Source organism: Microtus pennsylvanicus, chromosome 1 (genome assembly GCF_037038515.1).
Source record: "Microtus pennsylvanicus isolate mMicPen1 chromosome 1, mMicPen1.hap1, whole genome shotgun sequence".
Taxonomy (NCBI): domain Eukaryota; kingdom Metazoa; phylum Chordata; class Mammalia; order Rodentia; family Cricetidae; genus Microtus; species Microtus pennsylvanicus.
Window position 1 is genome coordinate 92,142,137 of NC_134579.1, and position 22,890 is coordinate 92,165,026.

The following is a 22,890-nucleotide window of genomic DNA, read 5'->3' on the forward strand; positions in this document are numbered from 1 at the left end:
TCAGCACTTACTGCACTGAGAAACAATACGACGGTGGCCAGCCCACCTTACCTTCTACTGAGTCATTCCTTTCTATCGATTGACTTTCTTCCATTCTTGATGAGCACTGTAAAGTCCAAGAACATCTAAGACCTCACAAGTTCTCAAGCATGCGTGCAATCAACAAATAACCCTTGATGAGTCTAAATGGCCTTTTTGACATTGAGCCCACCTTTTTGCCCATGGCATGATTAGCTGTCCCTCTATTACAGCTTTCAGCTCAATCCTTGAATTCTGCCTTCTGCGCAGGCATTAAAAGACAAGTCCAGTCCAATTCATCCTACCTCCCAACAACCTCCACCCACATACACACGTACTCGAGTACCCGGCACTGAGAAGATAATCAATATCCACTTGCTCCTTTGTTCAACAAAGACCTACTAGGTTAAATACCTAGTGCTTAGCCTGCAGCTGGGGTTGGAAGCTTTATGCTTGATTCCTAGACAGATTTAAAATAACCGTTCTTTTGTTGTTGTTGTTGTTGTTGTTGTTGTTTGGCTGGTTAGATGGTTGGTTTGATTTGGGTTTCTTGTTTGTTTTGTTTTGTTTTTCAAGTCAGGGTTTCTTTGTGCAGCTTTATCCTGGAACTTGTTCTGTAGACCAGGATGGCTTCAAACTCAGAGATCTGCCTGCTCCTGTCTTCCGAGTGCTGGGATTAAGCCACCACCGCCTGGCCAGAAGTCTACCACCTGGCTAAAGCTGACTATTCCTACTCTAGAGTTATAGTTTAGGGGTTGAGTACCTGCCTAGAATCCCCCAGTGAGGGCTAGTGTATGGCTTAGCAGTAGAGTATTTGCCTAGTGTAAGCAAGGCCCTGGATTCCATTCCTGGCACCATTAGGAAAAAAAAATACAAAATTGACCATTCTCAAAAGATTTTCAGGAATCAGAAAGATCATAATGAGGAAGTTATTTCCATAAAGTTGAGTTAAATATGCCCTGATAATCTGTGCAAGGATTTGCATACAATTAAGGACCTGGATCTCTGATCAAATTCCACCCTTGGCAATCTAACTGGGCCATCTGAGAGCCTCGCTGGCTTTATGATGGCTTGTTAATCTGTCCTCTCTGGCTCCGAACTGGTGCTGCCAAGCTGTAGGGTGCTAGAGGTTAAGCTTCTGCTCTCTCTCCAGCTCCTCGGATGACTGCCTGGCAGCGGAGGGTGGAATGACCTCATTCATCAGAAGGAAGGCACAGTGAGGCGTTCTGAGACAAAAGGTGACCTGCCAAGGTAAGACAAGGATTTTTAAGTCCAAATAAAAGCCAGCAGACACGCTTGATGAACCCTAATATGTAATGGGGTAATTATAGGGTCCTGCTTACCACCCCACACATGGCAAGTGAAGCCCAGTGGCACATTTCCTGAGCCAGCTCCCGGAGAAACAGGGAGCTTCTCCCCTTGCCTACAACCTAGGTCCGATATGTTATTTCCTCCCACACGCAACACGCACGAGCATTTGGTTCCCAAGCCAGATGCGTTTTATAGCTTGCAAAACGTGATAAGACTGCCCCAGAGTCCAAGTGCTTCTGTCTGTTCTAAGTCCAGAGGAGCTCATACTTTCCGTGTTTCCATCTGGGCCACACAGTGCTCTCTTTGTGTGTGTTTCCTGGTGAACTTTATCCCAGAGCAGTTGAGAAGTTTCAGATCCTAAGAGCTCATAGACAAAGCAATCGTACCTGGACAGCTTTTAAAACTAAGACCCCACTCACTCTTGTTAAGTGCAAGTCTCAAATGCTAGGCAGCGTTTCCTGCTAAGAGGAGGCGGCTGTGGGCGCCTGGAGTCTGGTTTACCTCAGACCTAGCCGGGTACTCCAGCGCATGCCCACAGTTGGACAGGGTGTGACTGGGTGAAGACAGAACAGGAAGCACCAGGAGGAACTAGAGAGGTGGCTCCCTCGTTAAGAGCACTGGCGGCTCTTCCAGAGGACCGAGGTTCAATTCCCAGCACCCACATGCTGCTCACCGCCATCTGTAATCTCAGTCTGCTAACCTCTCAGGACAACGGGCATATACATGGCGCACAGGCAAATTACCTGTATACACAAAATAAACACTTTTTAAAAAGCCACACACCTCCATAGCCTCTGCAAGGTGAAAGGAGAGCAGATATCCTCAACACCTCAGCTGATCAGGATTTTAAAAAGTGCTGCAACAGGGGACAGAGATGGGCCAGTCTGGAAAGTGCTACAGTGCAAGCCTAGGGACCTGAGTTCGATGCCCAGAACCCATACACTAACTAACTAAAATAAATAACTAAGCTACAAATGGTAGATTGTAATTCTAGTGGGAAACAGTTGGATCCCTGGGTGCTTGTGGAGACTTGATGACCATCAGTCTAGCCAATCTGACTACTCCAAGACTCCGTCTCAAAACTCCATCTCAAAAAGAAAAAAAATGTCTACAAGAGCTAGTTCCGGGACAGGCACCAAAGCTACAGAGAAACCCTGTCTCGAAAAAAAAAAGAAAAGAAAAGAAAAGAAAGAAAACAAATGGATATCGATTGAGGAATGACGCCTAAGGTTGACTTCTTGCATAACACACACATACACAAACTTTTTAACAATCTTGTGATTTACATAGTTGTAAGGCATGGAATTTTAAGTTATTCTTAATGCTCTGTTATTCCAGGAATCCGATCTTGGCGTCAATTACGTTTTTGACACATTCCAAGTTTCCAAAATGACAGGTGGCGACTCCTTTCTTCCATCCATAAGAAGCTGTGTCCTAAGAAACTTGGAGAGGAGCAGACAAGAGTCAACCAGGGAAATCGACGGGTGTGTGTGTGTGTGTGTGTGTGTGTGTGTGTGTGTGTCACAGTCCCCCAAAGGGCAGAGGGCTCCGAGGATTCGCCTGCGAAGGGCGGAGGCCTCGAGCTTTCAGGGCCAGCACCTTGTGTAGGACCCAAGACCAGAGACCTGGACGCCCCAAGACCAGAGACCTGGACGCCCTAGGTCCAAGTTTTGCTTAAAAAGTACTGCGAGAGTGAGGGTAGGGGCGTGGCTGGAATTCTGGGAGGGCCACCCCGCCAGCCTCTGGAGAGGAAGCCTGGCCCCTTTGGTCCAAGAGCTCAAGGCCCCCTGACCGATAGATCCCCAGGGTCCACTGCACCCACGTCGCCTCGCTTCAGGCTCTCCCACCAGCGACAATCAAGACCCCTCTATCCGCTGCCTGCCTTAGCTAGAGCCTCTCAGTCCAATCCATGCTCGCTTCAGCACGACCCATCAGTCTGCAGTCTGCGAGGCCGAGCCCACAGGCTCTACTCTCTGTCCGGCCACTCTGGCGGCCTAAGCTGGGGCGGCTACAATCACCCAGTCCCACCTCGTTTAGGCCACGCCCACCCACCATCCAGACCACGCCCATTTCAGGCCGTTTCAGGCGGGGTAGGGGCGCGTCCCCTCCCAATGGCCTCTCAACGCTACCCCTCCCCACCGCCCCTGCGGAGGCCAATCAGCCCCGAAGGCGGGCCGGGCTCCAGCTCCGCACTGCAAGCCTCCAGGCCACGCCCACCGAGCTCCACAAGTCTCTTCCCGGTCCCCGCGGCAGCCTTAAGCGAGGCCGCCCCGCCCACTCCGGCCTACCAGGCCGAGACCCCGCCCACCTCAGGTGGGGCTGCCCTGCCCCCTAGCCGCCCAACCCCTCCCACCCCGCCCGCCTCAGGTGGGGCTTGCCCGTCCCTTCGCTGGTCCCAGCCGCGTCAGGCTACGTTTACCTCCCCGCTCTTCGCGGCTCGAAGCGCTGCAAAGTTTTGACATATTGGCAGCGGAGACGCGCGTTGGCTCTCTCCGGCTGGCGGCTGTGGCGGCTGCCGACTCTCGAGGGCCGCTCGAGTCGCAAGTCCTAGGCGCTCCCGCCGCCCGGAGTCCGGCGGCCACGAGGCCCCGCCGCGTCCTCCCGCGCTCGCCCTCCCGGAGGCTGCAGCCATGTCTCGGGGGCCGGAGGAGGTGAACCGGCTCACGGAGAACACGTACCGGGTAAGCGTGGGACTCTGAGGAGGAGCTCGAGAGCGGTGGAGGGAGGTCTGGGACCCCGTGGAATCGGGGTTCGAGGCTGAGGGCGGAGGCTGGGAGGCCCAGACACTTGGGGACTCCAGGGTCCGAGGCCAGGAAAGTGCGCCCCGCCAAGCAGCTGACCCTTGTCGCCAGCGGGGCTGAGTCGAGATTCTTTCTCACTTTTGAGATAAAGTGGGGACTTTACATGGGAAAGGTCTCTCCTCCCACCCTGGGCTCTCGGAGACGCCCGGGGGACCCGCACATTTCCCGTGGTGGGGAGAAGGGGGTTGGAGACGTGGACGACAATCTGTGGGGTCCTCGGGATCCTTGCCCCACCCCCCAACTTTTCTTTGTGATCAGTGACGGTGCTGGTCTGACCGCTGGGACTAAACCCTTCCCAGATCCAAAAGAGGAGAGAGAGAGGAAAAAAAAAAAAGACAGGCTCGAGTTTCTTTGAGGAAAAGAAAGCGCTCAAGAATGTAAGGGAGAAACTCCTCCGTAATTAGGAATCAATCGCCAGGTGAGCCTGGCTCCCTCAACTCGGAATTTTCTAGGCTGCCAGCGAAACTGCTCTTGAAATGCCTCCCCCCCTCTTGGACTCTTTCATACCGTAGCTTTTAAGTTTAATTTGGCATTTTTGTTGTTGTTACTGTTTTGGCAGTTTTATGCGTGTATGCGATGTTAGGATCTTGTTCGCTCGCGTTTGGCTTTTCCTACGTCCATGTTCTGGGGAGGTTGTTGGAGTCAGAGAGCACTGAGATTTTAATAAGAATTGACCTAAGCTAGCAGAACGCATGGTGATTGGTCGTTTAACTTGCATGTTATGTGAGAGAATTTTTCCAGAAACAGACATGGGATTAGTGGCCAGTTTAGTAAGTTTAAGTACTTATAAATGAATTCCATTTGAAATAAGATACGCGTTTAATCATATGCTATTAATAGAATACAAAACAACTTTTGTTTTAATTCCACTTAGGCCCATTGAACCCTAGAGATTTAAAGTTCTCTAAATTTACTTGTAGTCATGGTTAAAGCCTACTCTTTGGTCATTTCTGTAATTTTTTTTTTAATCTCTAAAATGGAATTTAGATTTGCAAGGTCTGAGTGAGTTCCTGAAGTCAGAATTTATTGTCTTGTTGGAAAAATCATTTTAAAGCAGCATGAAAATATTTTCAAAATCCATTGAAGTTCAAAATTTATCAACTCTCTTCATCTGTGTATTTTAACACTTAACATGGATTATACTTTCTAGGTAGATAATATTATTATTTTGGAGGTCCGCAACTGTAAGCAAAACTTGTTCCTATTGGTGTGTTTCCTTAACAAATGGCAACTTTTAGAAAAAAAACAGAAATTTGGATGTTAGTTTAAAACCTTATATTTGGGTTGAGATTGTTCATACTTAGATGATCTAAAGGACTGGAGGCATACAGTGCTGATTGAGTATGTAAGTAAACCAGTCTAACTCTTTAGCCTGGGGAGAGACAAGTTCCTCAGATGAGAGTTAAGGAAAGAGTGTAACTGAGGGGATGTAGGTGATTGTTTATTTGTGGGATCTGAGTATCTGCTTTGGGTAGAAAGCCCTAAAGTTTCTCAAACACACCGATTGTTTATCTTGCTGGTCTGGAAAGAAAATGTCAACTTGAGTCAAGCAATCAGACTCTCTACTGCTTTTTCCTCACTTCTAACTGAGAAATCTTTGTTGGGGTGTGCCCAAGCAAATTACAGTGCTGCAAATATTAACCACCTTGGCAAGTCTTTTTAGCCACAGAACTGGAGCAAGAGGGAAATTGTTGATTTCTTTGTTTTAGTTATCCATATTTGTAAACATAAGACATAGTAAATTTTTCTTACGCTATTTTGTTGTTCTAATTTATTTAGAGCCAGGGTCTCGCTATGTAGGCCTAACTGGCCTGGAATTTGATATGTAGACCAGGTTGGTCTCAGATTCAGAGCCTCCTTTCTCTGCCTCCTCCCAATTGCTAGGATTAAAGGGCTAGGTTTTTTTGTTTTTGTTTTTTCCTCTTCTTTGAGCCACTTTCGTTTATGTAGTCTAGGCCAGCCTCACTATGTACCCCAGGCTGGCCTCAGCCTCCCCAGTGCTGGGATTGAAAGTGCGTACGGCCACATTGGCTCATGGTTTTTGAAAGGTTATAGTAGATTGAAGATCAGAGACCCGTGCTTTATTGCTTTCCGTTCCCAGGTGTTGAAAACATGTCTCAAGCTTGCTAAATGTCAATTGATTTTAACCAGCTTTTCCTTAAAAATCACAGTACTAGACAGAAAGTTAGATTTTACATTTCCTGGGGTGACTAGATGCCAGAAAAGCCTTTTATCATAATCAAAGCTAAAACAATTTAAGTGCAATATTGTCAAAATTCTACTGGCAATGTTGGTGAATGTTCTTTAAAAAGCAGATTTCCCTCTGTGTAACCTAGCAATCTACAGTATTTTACTAATAGAAACACAACCTATCCAGGTGCGATTACAAAGGCCACCTGCAAATGAGATTTAATGTCTTGCCTGTCTGGGTTTTAGTTGTGTGTATGTTTTTTTTTAAATGTATACTCAAATATCTCTTAAATAAAGGAATAAATTCTTTGGAGCAATGGGAGGATGGTAAAGTAGTGTTCTCCTCTATACAGTATCAGATATCCTTAAATACATATTTATACATTGGCTTAGTTTTTTTAAAAACAGTACTTAGACAAATGATTACTGGATAGTTGTGCTAACTCCCAGAAGGATGTGTGTTTTACTGCCTCATAAACAAATAGCATGATAATGAGGCCTGAAATATGAAATACTGTTGATAGTTTGAGTTTAGCCAAAGATCCCAGTCCTTTTCCCATGCTTAGTATATAGTGTGCCCATAATTGCTCTCAAAACTTTCTTGTGATTTTGCAGTTTCCTGATGAATTCATGCTTTAATGGATGAGGATGAAGTAAAGTTCAAAAAACTTAGCTTAAGAGGAACCACAGCCTGCCTAGCAGTTGGAAATTTTTTGGTTTTTTGTTTTTGTTTTGTTTTTTTCGAAATAGGGTTTTTCTGTGCTAACAATCCTGGCCATCCTGGAACTCAATTTGTAAACCAGGCTGGCCTTGAATTCACAGAGATCCTCCTGTTTCTGCTGGGATCAAAAGTGTGCACCATCACACTCCCAGCTCTATACAAATCTTCTAGTGAGTGAGGGCAGGAAATGACACTCACAAAGGAAAGAGAGAAAGGAATGTAGACAAAATCTTTATCTATTGCCACTAACATAATAAGATTCATTCTATTAAAGAACTAAGGTGCGGTGTATATAGCTCAGGGGAAGTGTGTGTGTGTGTGTGTGTGTGTGTGTGTGTGTGTGTGTGTGTGTGTGCATACATACAAAAGCTGGAGATATGGCTCAGCATTTACTGCTCTTCCAGAGGACTTGAATTTGGTTCCTAACACCCATGGAGGATGACTCATAACTGCCTGTATCTCTAATTCAGGAGATCTGATGCCTCTGGTCATCAAGGCACCTACGCTCACGTGTGCACATATTCATACAACTTAACATAATAAGAAATAAGTCATAAGTCTTTAGAACAAACAAAATCAAATATACAGTACATTTTTAAAAGAACATTTAGCACCAACTGTAATTTCAAAAGTTCTTAGATTGTAATCCTTTTCAAGTCTTCGCAAAATTATTTATAGTGCCAAGGAATAATTTAGAGTGGTATGTGTGTATGCGTGTGTGTGAGCAGTGGAGAACAGAGGTCTACAGCAAGCATCTTCTTCCATCACTTTCCACCTTGTTTTTGAGACATGATCTCTCAGTGAGCTTGGAGGTTCACCATATTGGCTAGATTGGCTGGCTAATGAGCCCCAGACATCCTCCTGATTCTTTTTCACCAGTACTGGGATTTCAGGTGCATACTGCCTCCTTTGACTTTTTATGTGGTTGCTAGGGAATTTAAACTAAAGTTCTTTTTTGTTTGTTTGTTTTGTTTTGTTTTGTTTCGAGACAGAGTTTCTCAGTGTCGCTTTGGGGCCTGGCCTGGCCTGGCCTGGCCTGGCAGTCGCTCTCACAGAGATCCACCTGCCTCACAGTAAACTAAAGTTCTTATACTTATGCAAAAACACGTTACCTACCAAGTCATTTCCCAACCCCCACATTTAGTTTTCAAAATAATTATGCCAGGCATGGTGGCACATACCTCTAGTCCCAGCACTTGGGAGAAAGAGAGAGGCAGGTGGATCTCTGTGAGTTCAAGGCCAGCTTGGTCTGGAAAGTGAGTTCAGGCTAGCCAAGGCTGCACAGTAAGACCCTCCCTATCTCAAGGGGAAAGATACAATAAAATGTTCACATAAACCAGTCAGTAAATTTCAGCTTTTCAAGAAGGCCTGTTTAATTCTCTTAAAATAACCAGTCTATCTCCCAACCCCACCTTAAGCTACTTTACCTTTCTGCCCATAAAATTTACAACTGTAGAATATAGCATGTGATGTGTTTATTCATTATGTTTGTTCATCTGTCTTTCCTCCCCAACGGGAATGTGAGCTGCACATGGTAAATAACTCTGTTTTGTTGTATTTCAAGCACCTAGAACAGTTCCTGGTTTGAAGGTGTATTTGTTGAACCAGTGCACAGTCAATCAATTTAAGTGTTTAATCCTTTATTCAGATCTCTGCTCCCTCCCGTGACATTTGCATGAAGTGCTTTGTATCATTATAATACTATCTAAAGGTAGATGTGGATGTTGTGTTACCATTTTTTTAAAGATTTTATTTAACCCAAACCCTCACGAGCTACAGCACTCAGGAGGATGGGCCCTGTTCCTCACTTGGGCAGCACAGTAGAGTTGACCCCGTAGATAGGGGCACTGGTAAGCCAGCCCTGAGGGCCTGAGAGGGATATAGCTGGTACTGCTTCCCTTGTCTACCACCTTCAGCTTTTGAGGGAGCTGACCCTCCCCTGTTTACCAGCTTTACTCAGGACAGGGGAACTGACCCTGTTGATGGGGGCACAGGTGAGCTGGCCCCGAGAATATGAGTGTGGGAGGTCTGGTTCTTCCCCCCATATGGCAGCATGGGCTGGGGAGAGATGTCCTCCTGCCCCTCAACTCCTGAGGCAGGTAGGAGAGCTGGTCCTGAAGTCATAAGAGTGGGAGAGATGGCCCTGCCCCCTCCCCACCATCTTGCCGCGCTTGGGAGAGTGCAGGCCTGTACCTCTCCTGGGAAAGCTATGAGCATGGGAGAGCTGTCCCCACTACTCATCTGTCATGTCAAGGTGTGGGTGGGGGAGAGATGCCCTCCTTTACTCCCCACCCTCACCACTGCGACAGAGGAGGGAACTGACCCTGTTGGCAGAGGCATGGATGAGCTGGCCCTGAGGGTATGAGAGTGAGATAGCTGGCCACACCCTTCTTGTCTGCCCTGTGGTGGTAAGGATGAGGGAAAGATGCTCCCCCCCCCTTTTGCCCCTGCCACCTGTGGTGGGCGAGGGAACTAACCCTCCCCCTTACCAACTGCAGCACTTGGGAGAGTGGCCGCTACACCTCACCTGAGCAGCATAGTAGAGCTGTGTTCGATGGTGTAAGTGTGGGAGAGCCCACCTTGAGAATGTGAAAGCCAAAATGGGCCTTGGCCCTTACTCATTTCTGCAAGGGGTGAACTAGCAAGGGCAATGGTGGAGAGCTCATCTTGGTGGTGAAGACAGGGCTGACCAACCCTGCAACTACCCAGGCCCATAAGCAGGGTTATGAGTTGGCCCATCCCAACATTTACCCCAACTATGATCTACTGGAGCACACGAAGGGGCTGATCCTGCAGACCCAGCGCTGCAGGATCTTCACGACACAGGACAACAACAGAATATCCAAGAGAGTCCCAGTAAGGACCCAGCATTGATAGTGTAGCAGAAACCAGAGGTCTAGCTTCTTTTTTTTTTTTTTGGCAAGAATATATTTATTATCGAAAACTGATTTTCTCAAACATTCTTTTTTTATTGAAAATTTCCACCTTCTCCCCTCCTCCCACTTCCCTGCCCTCCCCCCACTCCCCCACTACAACTTCTATGATGAGATTTTTTTCCTTTTTTTTCTTTTTAATTTAATTTTTTTGGAGGGGAGGTTACAAGGGCAGAGGGATGATACAAAGGGACGGGAAATGAATGGAATCGAGATGCATGATGTGAAAGACACAATAAATAAAAAAAGTTTAGAAAAAGAAACAATTTTTTTCTTGAACTTTTTATTTTATGTATATGAGTGTTTACCTGAATGTATGTGTGTACACCACATGCATACCTGGTATCTGTAGGGCCTAGAAGAAGGCATCACATCCTCTGGAACTGGAATTACAGGCAGTTTTGAGTTACCTTGAGGGTGCTGGGAGTTGAGTCCCATCCTCTTCAAGAGCAGTGAGTACTCTTAACTGCTGAGCCATCTTCAGCACCAACCATTTTTAAGTTGAGAAACAGACCTGGAGCTTTAGTCATCCCATTGCCTCTGAATAGTGATTGTGTCTGGTGACTAACAAGTGTACACACCAAATACATTTTCATAATTTGGTCATCTAAAATGTCACTGAAATTTTCTCTTTTCTGGAAATTCATCTTCATAGACATGTTTTGAACAAACATTTAAGAAATGGAGATACATTTGTTCTCTTACTGTGTAGAGCAAACCATTTGGGCATGTTGTTTCCTTGTTTATCTTCACAGCTTGAGTTTAATGGGGGTTATATAAGGGGTCTGCTTGGTTGCCAGAGTGGGTAGACAAGTCTAGTATATAAAGCTTTATAAGAACCCTGTCTAACTGAGCATACTGGCTTACTCCTTTAATCACAGTACTGGGGAAGCTGAGGCAGGAGAATAGCTGTGAGTTAAGAACAGCCTTGGCTACAGAGTAAAACACTGTCTCAGAAAAGTAAAAAACAAGTGCTGGAGAGATGGATGGCTCAGCAGTTAATTAAGAGTACATAATGTTCCTCCAGAGGACCGGAGTTTGGATCCCAGCACCCAAGTTGGATGGCTCACAACTCTTTGCAACTCCAGCTCCAGGTATCCCATATCCTCTTTTGGCCTCTTTGGGCACCTGCATATACGTGTTGTGTGCACACAAACACACACAAATAAAAATAAATCTATTTTAAAAATCAGTAGCTTTTTTTAAAAAGTCAAAAAAAAAAAAAGAAAGAAAAAAGAAAACTGCCCTCTGAAGTGTACTTATTTCTGTTGCTCTGTACTCTATTTGGCATCTCTTCTTCCTTCAGGTATCCTAAAGATAAATTGAGATTTGCAGAAGTCTGGACAACTTGCTCTTAGCTATCCAGTGACTAAAATGGGGATCTGAGAACCCTGTGCAAGGGAACAATAGGAAGAGTTGCTAGGTTTTGAATATGAATGGGAACAGCCCAGTAATTTAGCTTTTTGTTTGGTAAAATAAAAATAAAGGGAACAAACAATAGTTTGCCTTTTGCTAGCAAAACATGTTTTTGTTTCTAAGGAGTTTTACAACTATGGTAACATGGCTGTGCAGTATCCTTTATTATGTGAGAGAAGTTGGGCCAACGTAGAACAATGGCATCCTCTGTGAGTTTCAGGTAGCTTTTTAGTTTATATTTGTGACATTTTTCAGTACTTAACATTATGTCTGGCCTTGCATTGACTTGCAAAGGAAACCTAGTGTGCATAGAATTAATTGAGAGGTTTCTTTTTCTTCAGCATTCCATGTGGATGTTTATTCTACAGTTACAAAGTCAAAACTATTATAAAACTGCACTAACATTGACTTAACTTACCTGTGACACAGATAGTCACAAAGTAAACACTATGTAACCAGTACCCAGATCAAGACAAGCCCCACTGAACTGCCCTTGTGTTATCTTCTGGTCACTATACAGCATGGGAAGTCACTCTTCTAACCTCTAATGGTATTTGCTGTTTTATCTTTTATTCATTATGGTTATCAGATTCATCCATGTTGGAACGTTAATTGTCATTGCGCATTCTTGTTGCTGATTGATATTTTACCATCAGAATATATCACAGGCATTTTTGGGTTGTTTTCAGACTTCTTCAGGATGTCACAAATGATGCTTTATAACACTCGGGTACATGTCTGATAGGCATACACCCTTGTATTTCTTGGGTATTTACACAGGAGTAACTCGACTAAGTGTGAAGCATTTAGATCTTGAAATTTAGTAGAAAGTACTGAGTGGTTTTCCACAGTGGTTGTACTGGTTGACTCCCCCAACTTCCCTGTACTCAGCCTGAGAGTTCCAGTAGCTCTGTATGTAACCTTGCCCAAAATCGATATTGTTGTTGGTCTTTCTTCATTTTTGTTCTCTGATTGGTATGTGTAAATGAAAATTTGACATTTAAAATGTTTGCCCCAGGTCTGCTGATGATCTGTTTCTGTGCAGGATCTTATATAGATCTGGTAGGAGATACTGTCAGAGACAGAGTCAGGACCTATTGTGATTTTGGGTCTCAGGTTCTATTGCTAACAGTTTTCACTATAGTAAAACATTAACTCTATTAGAGACTACACTGTCATAGCTGGATATATTAAGTTTTATTATGGAAGAGATGCCCAAGACTTAGATGAGTTCTATTTAAATACACTGGAATAGAATCTAGAGTTTCAGTCAATTGGATTTTCTTACTCATTGAGTGTTAATGAAAGTACCTTTCTATATAACTTTTCTTAGAAATGTACAAATTTTATTGATATGGGTACTGTAAACTAGTTTTTAAAGGTAGTTGCAGTGAGTTACAGTGTAATCAAGAAATTTCAGTGCTGGTATCTACTAAAGGAAATGTTTTGTGTCTCTGTCTGATTCATTCTCTCTCTCCCCCTCTCTCTATATGTGTGTAGGAAGAGCATGTGTATATATATTGTGTGGATGTATACATATGTGTATGCATGTATTTGGAGGCCAGATGTCAACATCAGGTGTCATCTTCAGTTACATTTCACTGTATTTTTTCAGACAGGGCTTCTCACAAAACCTGGAGCTCACTGATCATGCTAGGCTGGCTGACCAATGAGCTCTTTGGATACACTTGTCCTTGGGTTTACAGACTTGGCTGCCACACTTGTTGTTTACATAGTGTTGAGAGATCTGAACTCAGGTCCTCATACTTACTTGATAGTTACTGTATCCACTAAGCCATCTCTGTAGTCCAGGAAATGTTTTGTTTGGTTGTTTTGTGCTTTTTGTTCTTTGTTCGTTTGTTTTTGAGACAGAGTCTCACTATGTAAATTCTAGACTGGCCTAGAATTCACTATGCAGCCTGGCTGGCCTTTGGCTCACAGATTAAAGGCCTGTGCCTCACCACACCTGGCCAGAATGTTTTAATTGGAGTCTTTATCCTGATTGTATTGTAATTGTATGTACTTGAAAGCAAGTCCTGGAAAGTACACCTTTCTGCATCTCCCACAATGTTTTATGTGTTTGTCGAGTTAAGAGAATTTTAAAACTATTTTTCTCTTCTTAACAGACTATTTTCAAAGTTTCTATGAAAATTCTAAAAATAAGTCATCCAGAATCTCATAATGCATAGATAATACTAGCTGTTGTAGTCAACTCTTTCCAGTACATATTTCCATGTCAGTGTAGCATAAATAATAAAAACCCAGAGACAGATATTGGGACTTAAGCAAAGCTGCCAAGCACTAGAGAGATCTTACCTCTACCAAGGCTCAGACAAACAAAGGGAAGACCCAGCAATGCTCTCCACCAACCTCAAACCCTACACTCCACCAAGTTCCTGTTTCTTTCCAGCCTCCTCTACTCAGCCATATTGCTCCTGTCTCCACCTCCCTAGTTCTGGGATTAAAGGTGTGTGATCCCAAGTGCTGGGACCACCTTTGTGTGAGCTCTGTTTCTCTTTTAGACAGATTCAGTGTTGCGTAGCCCAGGGTGGCCTTGAACTAACAGAGATCCACCCGCTTCCTCCTCGGTTCCCAAATCCTGAGATTGAAGGTGTGTGCCACTACTCCCTGGCCTGTGCGGCTGACTGATATGGCTGCTTTGCCCTCTGATCTTCAGGCAACCTTTATTTATTAAAACACAAATAATATACCACAACTGTATTTCTCCTTTTTTGTCTAAAATAAAAAAGGCTATAACTAATATAAGAAAAACTATATATAATAAGTACAATAACTTTTTTGCAATATATACAGGCAATAAATACATTAACAATGTCTCATCCATTTGCATTTGACAAATTGAGAGAAAATACTCCATATCTATCCTATCTTGGTGAGTCCAAAGTCATCATTTTGATGACTCTACAGTATTCTGAAATTCTTCATGATTTATTGATCTAGCCCTGCTGTTAGATATAGATCATTGCCAGTAGTTTGCTATTAAGACACTGCAGTGGGCATGACTGCATTTAAAGCTTTACCCCAATCTAGGTTGATCCAAAAGTTAAATTCCCAGAAGGGAGCTGTAGGTCCAAAGGTTGCTGCATTTTAAAGCAAATATGCACCATATAATGTTGTAATATGCGTTGTGTGAGTACACCTTACCCTGAACTCTAGTCAGTTACAGAGATGTTTTAAAACCACTTCCCTTTTAATCCAGAGAGAGACAGAGAGAGATTTTTTGTGTTTGTAGTAGAAAAACATACCTATCAACGATATATCAAATATAGACATTGTCTAGAACACCTGAGATTTCATTTCTACCACAATTAGTGTAATTTGGAATGTATGGTATTTACAGAGTAATCATATGGCATTGTGAACAATCAAACCTCTATGCTTCTGTTCTTGTTTTCATCAGTCCTAATTTAGTCTTTTCTGTTTCTCTGCTTTGATTCTCTTTCTGGTTAGTCACTGACTTTAACAGTTACCTCAAATCTTTGTTGATAAAGGTGAAACAAGTGTAAATGAGATAAAATGTTTCAGTTTTCTCTCCCTTTCTGGCGGTGGGGTGGGGCTGAGGTTATGTTGCTGGTATGCTCCCAAAACAGAGAGTAAAAGAGATGAGCAAACCTTCGAGATCTAAATGGTTGTTTACAGGCTGAAGAATGTGCACATTTGGCCTTGTAACAGCAGGGGGTTGAGATGCCCTCCAGTTTGTTGTTTCAACTGCTTTATTTATTTGCCATCTTGGAGATGAAAGTCCTAAAGTAGTAACAATCCCTTCACTATGTCCAGCCATTACGATAAAATGTAAGAAAGTTACTAGGGGACTCTAGTTTAGGTCCTAGCACCCAGGACTCAGCTGCCTATAATTCCAGTTTCTGGTGAACCAACACCCTCTTCTGGTCTGCACACTCACTGCACTCAGGTGTACACATGTGCGAATACACACACACACACAAATTAAAAATAAGATCTCTAAAGTAACAAAAAAGTTAAGTGGAAGGCAGCAGGAAACAAACTTGCCCTTTCTACACTCTTACCTTCTTGAGTATTTACAAAATTTAGCAAAATTTACTTTTTAAGATTGTGTGTGTGTGTGTGTGTGTGTGTGTGTGTGTGTGTGTGTGTGTGTGTGTGTGTGTGTGTGAGACAGCACACCCAGTAAGGTCAGAGGACAACTGGGAATTAGTTCTTCCACTATGTGAGTTCCAGAGATCAAACTTAGCTTGAGTTAGGGTTGGTTAGCAGGTTAGAAAACAAGTGCCTTTACCCACTGAACCATCTCTTTGGCCCTGAAATGGTTACTTTTATGTTTCACCAAAAATAAGCAGAAATAGATATATAGATTCCATTTCAATTAAATATATTGTAACTGAGGTAAAACTTGTTGCTTGCTACCTGTTTTGAAAGTTAACCTTTAAACTTTAAAATCTTAAAGTCTTTTATTTTTTCTCTTAAATTTTACATATAGGGATATTTGAGATGCTTACTAATCTGAAACTACAATTGCAACAGAAATTAAATTGAAAACATTCAAAGTACAATTCTTAAGATTGTTTTTAAAGTTTTTCCCGTTGCCAATAGTTGATCTTTTTCTAGGTTCAGCTGTGTACAGGACAGGTTCAAAACTAGTGATAACCTGTGAAAAGTATGGGAAGTTCATCAGATTAGAGCACACTGCTCAGGACAGACACAGGGATGATAGGTGTATAGGTTAGGACAGATGAGGTGTCACAGCCACTCCTCTGAAGTGCAGAGCTGGCCCTGTGACTTACTAAGAAAGTACAGGCAACATTCCTGTCACTTTCAGATGCTTGTCAGAGTCTGGTTCCTGGGACTGCAGGTGATAGACAGTTTATTTCCGACTGAAAAAAATCCTCAAAAAAAAAAAAACCCCAGGAAAATGATAATTCCTTCTACTTATGTTGTGTTATGATTATTTTAATGAAATTTTAGTGGTTGGGCTGGAGGTATGGCTCCTAGTATAGGGCTCATTTTCCTAGCTTGAGTGAAGTCCTGGATCTAAATAGATAGGGTCCAGGAAAATGACTCAGTGGGCAAGAAAGCTTGTGAAAGCATGAGAAATTGAGTTCTGATCTGGTGCCATAGAAAAACCTAGGAATGGCCACATGTTTGCCTGCAACAGCAGCACTGTGCAGGGTGAAGACAGGAGCATGGCAGGAACCACTGGCCACTAGCCTAGCTAGCTCTACTACTTGTCTCCAGAAAAGAAGACAGTAAAAGAGCAGAATACCCCATCCTCCTGGCCTCCATGTGTGCACAGGCATACAAACCATTTACACACAGGTGTTCATACACCACACACACATATGAACATATACCATGAACAAATGAATTTTAATTTATTTGTTAGCATGAGTGTCATTAGTTGGAGTAGCTTAAGGTACAGGATATCAACCATGTTTGTTAGTACATTGCATCTCTAAGTGTGCAAAATATTTTAAACGTATAAAACCTGATTTTTTTTTCTTCCTTTTCTTGGTGTTTTGTTTGGTTTTGTTTTCAAGACAAGTTTCTCTGTGTAAGAGCCTTGGCTGTCCTGGAACTCGCCTTTGTAGACCAGCTGGCCTCAAACTCAAAGATCCCCCTGCCTCTGCCTCCCAAGTAATGGGATTAAAGGAGTGTGTCACTGGTGTAGAAGGTCCTTTTGTATTTGTGTTGGTTTTTTGGTTAATAACTAAAACCTGGTTCTTACTAAAGATCCATCAAAATGTTGTGCCCATTGAGAAGATTTCTTCAGTTAACCAGTGCATCTATTATGTTATCCCACATTTGACTCATCTGATACTTAGTAATGCCATCTTCCTCTGTTTGCCTAATGCTTCTGTTTTCTCTCCTAAAAATAAAGACAACAATGTGCTTCAGGGCTGGAGAGATAAACCAGTGGTTAATAGCACATACTGCTCTTATAGAGAACCCAACTTCAATTCTCAGCACCCATGTCAGGTGACTCACAACCCCTTATAACTCCAGTTCCAGGGCTGGAGAGATGGCTCAGAGGTTGAGAGCGCTGACTGCTCTTCCAGAGGTCCTGAATTCAATTCCCAGCAACCACATGGTGGGTCACAGCCATCTGTAATGAGATCTGGTGCTCTCTTCTGGCCAGCAAGCATACAGACAGACAGAACACTGTATACATAATAAATAAATGTTTTTTTAAAAAAAAACTCCAGTTCCAGGACAACTGATGGCTTCTGGACTCCACCGGGCACCTGCACTCACAGGTGCACACATATACATAATTTTAAAACAATTTTAAAAATAGTGTCTACTTATGAGGTTACTCCTAGGTTCAAATGTGATAGTAAAATAAAGTCAGGCACATGGTAGGTGTTCAGTTAATGTTAGCTGTAGGAGTAGTGTGTGTTAACTAGACTGCAATCGTCATGCAAGCATTGATTTTCTACCTTTTTTACTGCTATTCTCAGTATCTAGAGGGGTGAGTGATGCATGGATTGAGCTAGATAAATATTTGATAAAAGATCAGTGCTGAAATTATCAGCACACATTTTCTTTCCCTACGTTAGTTAGCTATATACTCCTTCAGCAATCATTATTTATTTATTTATTAAAGATTTCTGCCTCCTTCAGCAATCATTTTAATCCTTCACTGTTCTAAGATAGGGTAAGAACTCAGAGATATCTGTATGTACAGTCTTCAGGATAAATACTGAGGATTGGTACTGATCACATTCTGTAGCACAGTTGAAAACCCAGAGACAGAAACTGAGGTTCAACCTGAAGGCCAGAAAAACAAAATAGCCAGCTACTGGCTTTTACCGTTACCTCAGTCCGATATGGCGATTCTGCCTCCAGGAATCTCAGAATGAGACTGTGAGCGAGAGCTGTCTCCTCCCATTTTATATTCCTCTCTAGTACTGGGATTAAAGGTATGTACCACTATTGCCTTGATTTTATGGAAAATTAGTGTGGCTACTGAGATTAAAGGTGTGTGTCACCACTACCTGGTCTGTAAGGCTGATTAGTACAGCTGTTTTACTCTCTGATCTTCAGGCAAGCTTTATTTATTAAAGTACAAATGAAACATCACTACAACATTCTGGTGACCTAAATTGTTACTTGGTCCTTAACCAAGGGGACTGAGAAAGTGGCAATAATAACAACTGCCTTGTTTCAAGCACCTGTTTTTCTACCAAGCTTACCACAAGCATCCAAGCATCAGCTATTTCCTGAATTACCACAGCTGTGCCCAGGTGCTGTGGTCACCACCAGAAACCACAGTGGAGAATAAAGCAACAGGGTCTGCATAGCTAATGACAGAACAATACTGCCAACGCGTCACACTTCCAGCTCTTGCCCTCAGCTTTGAGTGCCAGCGATTGATTGTTTCTTTGACCTGTCCCAGGAGGGTGCCGCCTTTTTATGTTCATGTCTTTATTTTTCTTAACTTTCTATTTCTTTTTTGTGTTTTACTAGGGATAACATCACAGCTTCCTGCATGCTAGCCTGTTTTCTACTGAGCCATATGCTCTACCACTTGAGCTGCATTCCAGTACTCTTTTTACTTTCTCTTTTGAGGTAGGGTCTCATTAAATTTCTCAGGCTGACTTTGAACTCAAGTTCTTCTTGCTTCAGCCTCCTGAGTAGCTAGGATCCCCAGACCTAGTCTGAGGCCTTGCTTATTTGTTCATTTCTTTGGATTTTGTTGTTTCTGAATTGGGCAAAAGGAAATTATTATGCTTGAGAGAGGTTTTTTTTTGTTTTTTTTTGTTTTGGCAGTCTGTAAGAAGTTTTCAAGACAGTGGATATATGAAAGAAGTAGATGAGAAACAAAAATTATATACTTTCTGGGCTGTGGAGATGGCTCCGTGGTTAAGACTGTACATAATGCGCTTGCAGAGGACCCAAGTTCAGCTCCCTGCACCCACACTGGTGGCTAACAACCACCTGTAACTCCAGATCCAGGAGATCAAAATTCACAAGTACAGACCAACACTCAACACAATACATACACATGAATCTTAAAAAGCATATATTTAAAATAGATTTTTATTCCCCCATCCTTCAATTTGAGAATATAAGTAAAGATTGTGAGCTGTCTTAAAATTATTTGATTATCAGCCGGGCAGTGGTAGCATGTGCCTTTAATCCCAGCCCTCGGGAGGCAGAAGCAGGTGGATCTCTGTGAGTTTGAGGCCAGCCTGGTCTACAAGAGCTAGTTCCAGGACAGGAACCAAAAAGCTACAGAGAAACCCTGACTTGAAAAACAACAACAACAAAAAAGTGACTTGATTATCTAAAATTTTTTTCTCTCGATTACAAGGGTTGCAATTTTAATGCACATTAGAATGATCAGTCCCTTTCATGGGGACTCATTAGAGTTATTGTATACATTACTGTAAGAATTGTACTTGGAAGGAACTGGTGAACTTAAAACAACGAACAGTACTTGTATGAAATGAGTGTACTTTGATCTGATAAAGTTCCTGTTGCTGTTAAGTACTTTGGGGGATTTCTAAACAAATTCAGCCTAGCATATAAACCATCCTTTCCTGAAAATCCATTGTTTGCTTTTTTTTTTTTTTAAGTCTTAGTCTGTCACTCTGGCTGGCCTGGAACTCACTATGTAGGCAGACTAATCTGGAATTTATAGAATTCCTCCTGCCTTTGCCCTCCAAGTGCTGGGATTAAAGCTACACCTAGCTAATTGCAACTTTTTATACCAGGACATGACCTTTTAAAAACAGCAAGCAGGCAGATAAGACTATTTAACCAATAATCTACTGTACTCCTAGACAGTTATTTTAAACCCATGAACTACTCAATTATTATTTCTTTAATGCCTACCTTCAAAAAAATTGGGGATATGTGTGTATGCAATGACACACTTTTAGAGGTTAGAGGACAATATTCTGGAGTTGGTTCTCTCTAGTTTGTGGGTCCCAGGAATCAAACTTAGGTTACTAGGCATAGTGGCAAGCCCTGCGGAACCATCTCACTGGCCCCCATATATTACTTTTCTGTGATAAAATTATCTATTTCAAGTGATATGCAAGTAACATTTAAAATATTTGTATGTATACAGTGTGTGTGTGTTTGCATCGCATGGGTATGTGTGAGCATGAATGCATGGGAATGAGTGCAGTTGTGTGTCTATCACGACACACACATGGAGATCAGAGGTCAGCCTCCCATGTCTGTCCTGACCTTGTTTGGGACAGGTTTCTGTTGTTTGCTACTGTGTAGGCCAAGCTATCTGTCCTGGAAGCTTCAAGGGATTGTCCTATCTTTACCTTCTGTCTCCCCATAGGAGTGCATTGGGATTGCAGACACCGCACTGCACAGCCAGCTTTCATGTTAGTTCTTGGGGGTTCAAACTCAGGTCTTCTTTCTTGCACTGCAAGTAATAAGTTTATCTTTCCAGCCCAGTATTTACTTTTTTACCCTTTTCCATCTCCTATCTGGATTGCCTTGGTATTTTTTATACCCATTTTTCTATTTGGCCATCAACTGAAATTCTCTTCATTCATCTTATATATGAATGGAGCTAGCATAGGACCACACTTGATGTGGGCTTCTAATAAAGGTTGTATAAATGTCTAGTTTTTAGTGTTGTTTTAAATATCTCAATGGGAGGACTTTACAGAGTTAGTAGAATGAAATTTAAGTATACATGTTCTCCAGTTATTGATATAATCACCTGTACATGAATTATAAAGAAAGGCTTAGAATAATTCTTCCCTGACACAAATATTAAACTCTAATGTTTAAAGTAAAATACAATTTTCTTTATATTTATTTACTCTGTCTGTGTGTATGCCTGCAGGCCAGAAGAGGGCACCAGACCCCATTATAGATGGTTATGAGCCACCATGTGGTTGCTGGGAATTGAACTCAGGACCTTTGGAAGAGCAGGCAATAGCTCTTAACCTCTGAGCCATCTCTCCAGCCCAGTAAAATACAATTTTCTAGACTGGACCAGATGGTTGTGAAGTCAGAATACCTATGCATGCCTCTCTAAATTACTTTGGTTATTTAATTTTTGTTTAGGGGGGACAATGCCTTGCTAGCCCAGGCTGGCTCTGAACTCTGAATTTTCCTGCCTCAGTCTCCCAAGTATTGTCACTATTGGCATATAATACCACACCTGATTATTTCCTTCTATGTTTTTTGTTTTTGTTGTTGCTCTTTTTTTAATTAAAATCATGTGTGTCAGCAGAAATATGCCAGTGTGTGTGTGTGTGTGTGTGTGTGTGTGTGTGTGTGTACCAGAAGACAACTTCTCAAGTTCTCTCCATGTACCATGTGTGTTCCAGGGATCAAACTTAAGTCATCAGGCTTGATTACAAGCACTTTACCTGCTCAGCCATCTCACCAACCTTTGTTTTTTTGTTCTTAAGTATAGTCTTACAATGTAGTCCTAGCTCCTGGAACTCACACTATATAGACTATGTAGCCTTGAACTTGATATGATTCTCTTGGTTTCTTTACTTCCTAGGTGCTGGAATTACAGATGTTCCCTTCCACATCACCTATGTTATTAAAAAATATAATAATTGAGAACCTAGATTTTCTATATTAGTAAGATGATTTGGTTGCTCTGAAAAATAATTTTCTTGGCAGCCCTGAAAATTTAACTCAAAAAGTAGGAATAGCTGTAGCTTTCTCATTCCTACCTCTGTGATGGAGGAGACTTTTTGTTTGTGCTTTATCTTCAGACAAGTCTTTGTTGCCTAAACAAGTAGGGAATAGGGGATACATCACAACAATCTGTTTCTTTATTGTTTGTTTGAAGTTGGGTCTCATATAGCCCAGGCTGATTCATGTAATAGAAGCTAGCCTTGAATTCCAGATCTTCCTGTCTCCTCCTCCCAAGTGCTGGAATCGCAGGCCTACACCACTACAACTGTTTTATATGGTACTGGAAATGAACAAAGCATGGTATGCAAGCACTCTACCAACTGAGCTATATACTCGTCCCCAAAAATTGTTTAGGCAATAGAAGTTCATGGAAGCTGAATTGCACCTGACGATACAGACCTTGTGTTCTGGGTGATCACACTGGCTTGTGATTTCTTGATTGATTATTGGTAATCTCAGGACCTAAAAGGTGCTTCTTTGACTGCTCAAAAGTATTCTTCTGAACAGAAAGCCATCCCTGTACTTCCTGTCCACTGCCCCTGTAGCTTCTTTTTACTCAGGCTATGTGGCTAGGGACAGATCCCTGTGAGCCTATGGGACCTCCTACGTGACCTTTGCACCTTGAAGAACTATTTTTGCAGGAAGAGGTCTGTGTAACCAAATCTGGATTATGGAAGATGGGAAAATGATGATAAAGTTATGATGAATGATCATTGGAGGCTTTTCTCTGGGGGCTGGGTGTTTCCTATGGAAATTCCCTTTATAGAAGGACACAGTAAGGTTATGTTTTCTGGAAGAAAATGTTTGCCAAACACCTTCTCCACTCATAGCTGGAAAGACAAATGCTAATCCAGCAGATCTGACTCAAAAT

The 22,890-nt window shown here is 42.5% G+C and overlaps 1 protein-coding gene across 1 annotated transcript in view; it reads left to right on the forward strand.

Moving 5' to 3' along the window:
- The first annotated feature begins 3,694 nt into the window (after nt 1-3,694).
- Nucleotides 3,695-22,890, forward strand: part of Baiap2l1 (BAR/IMD domain containing adaptor protein 2 like 1) — a 98,201-nt gene continuing 79,005 nt past the window's right edge. The window contains exon 1 of the mRNA XM_075973424.1: nt 3,695-4,010. Coding sequence (XP_075829539.1) covers nt 3,960-4,010 — 51 coding nt within the window. The 5' untranslated portion in view covers nt 3,695-3,959. The remainder of the gene's footprint in view (nt 4,011-22,890) is intronic.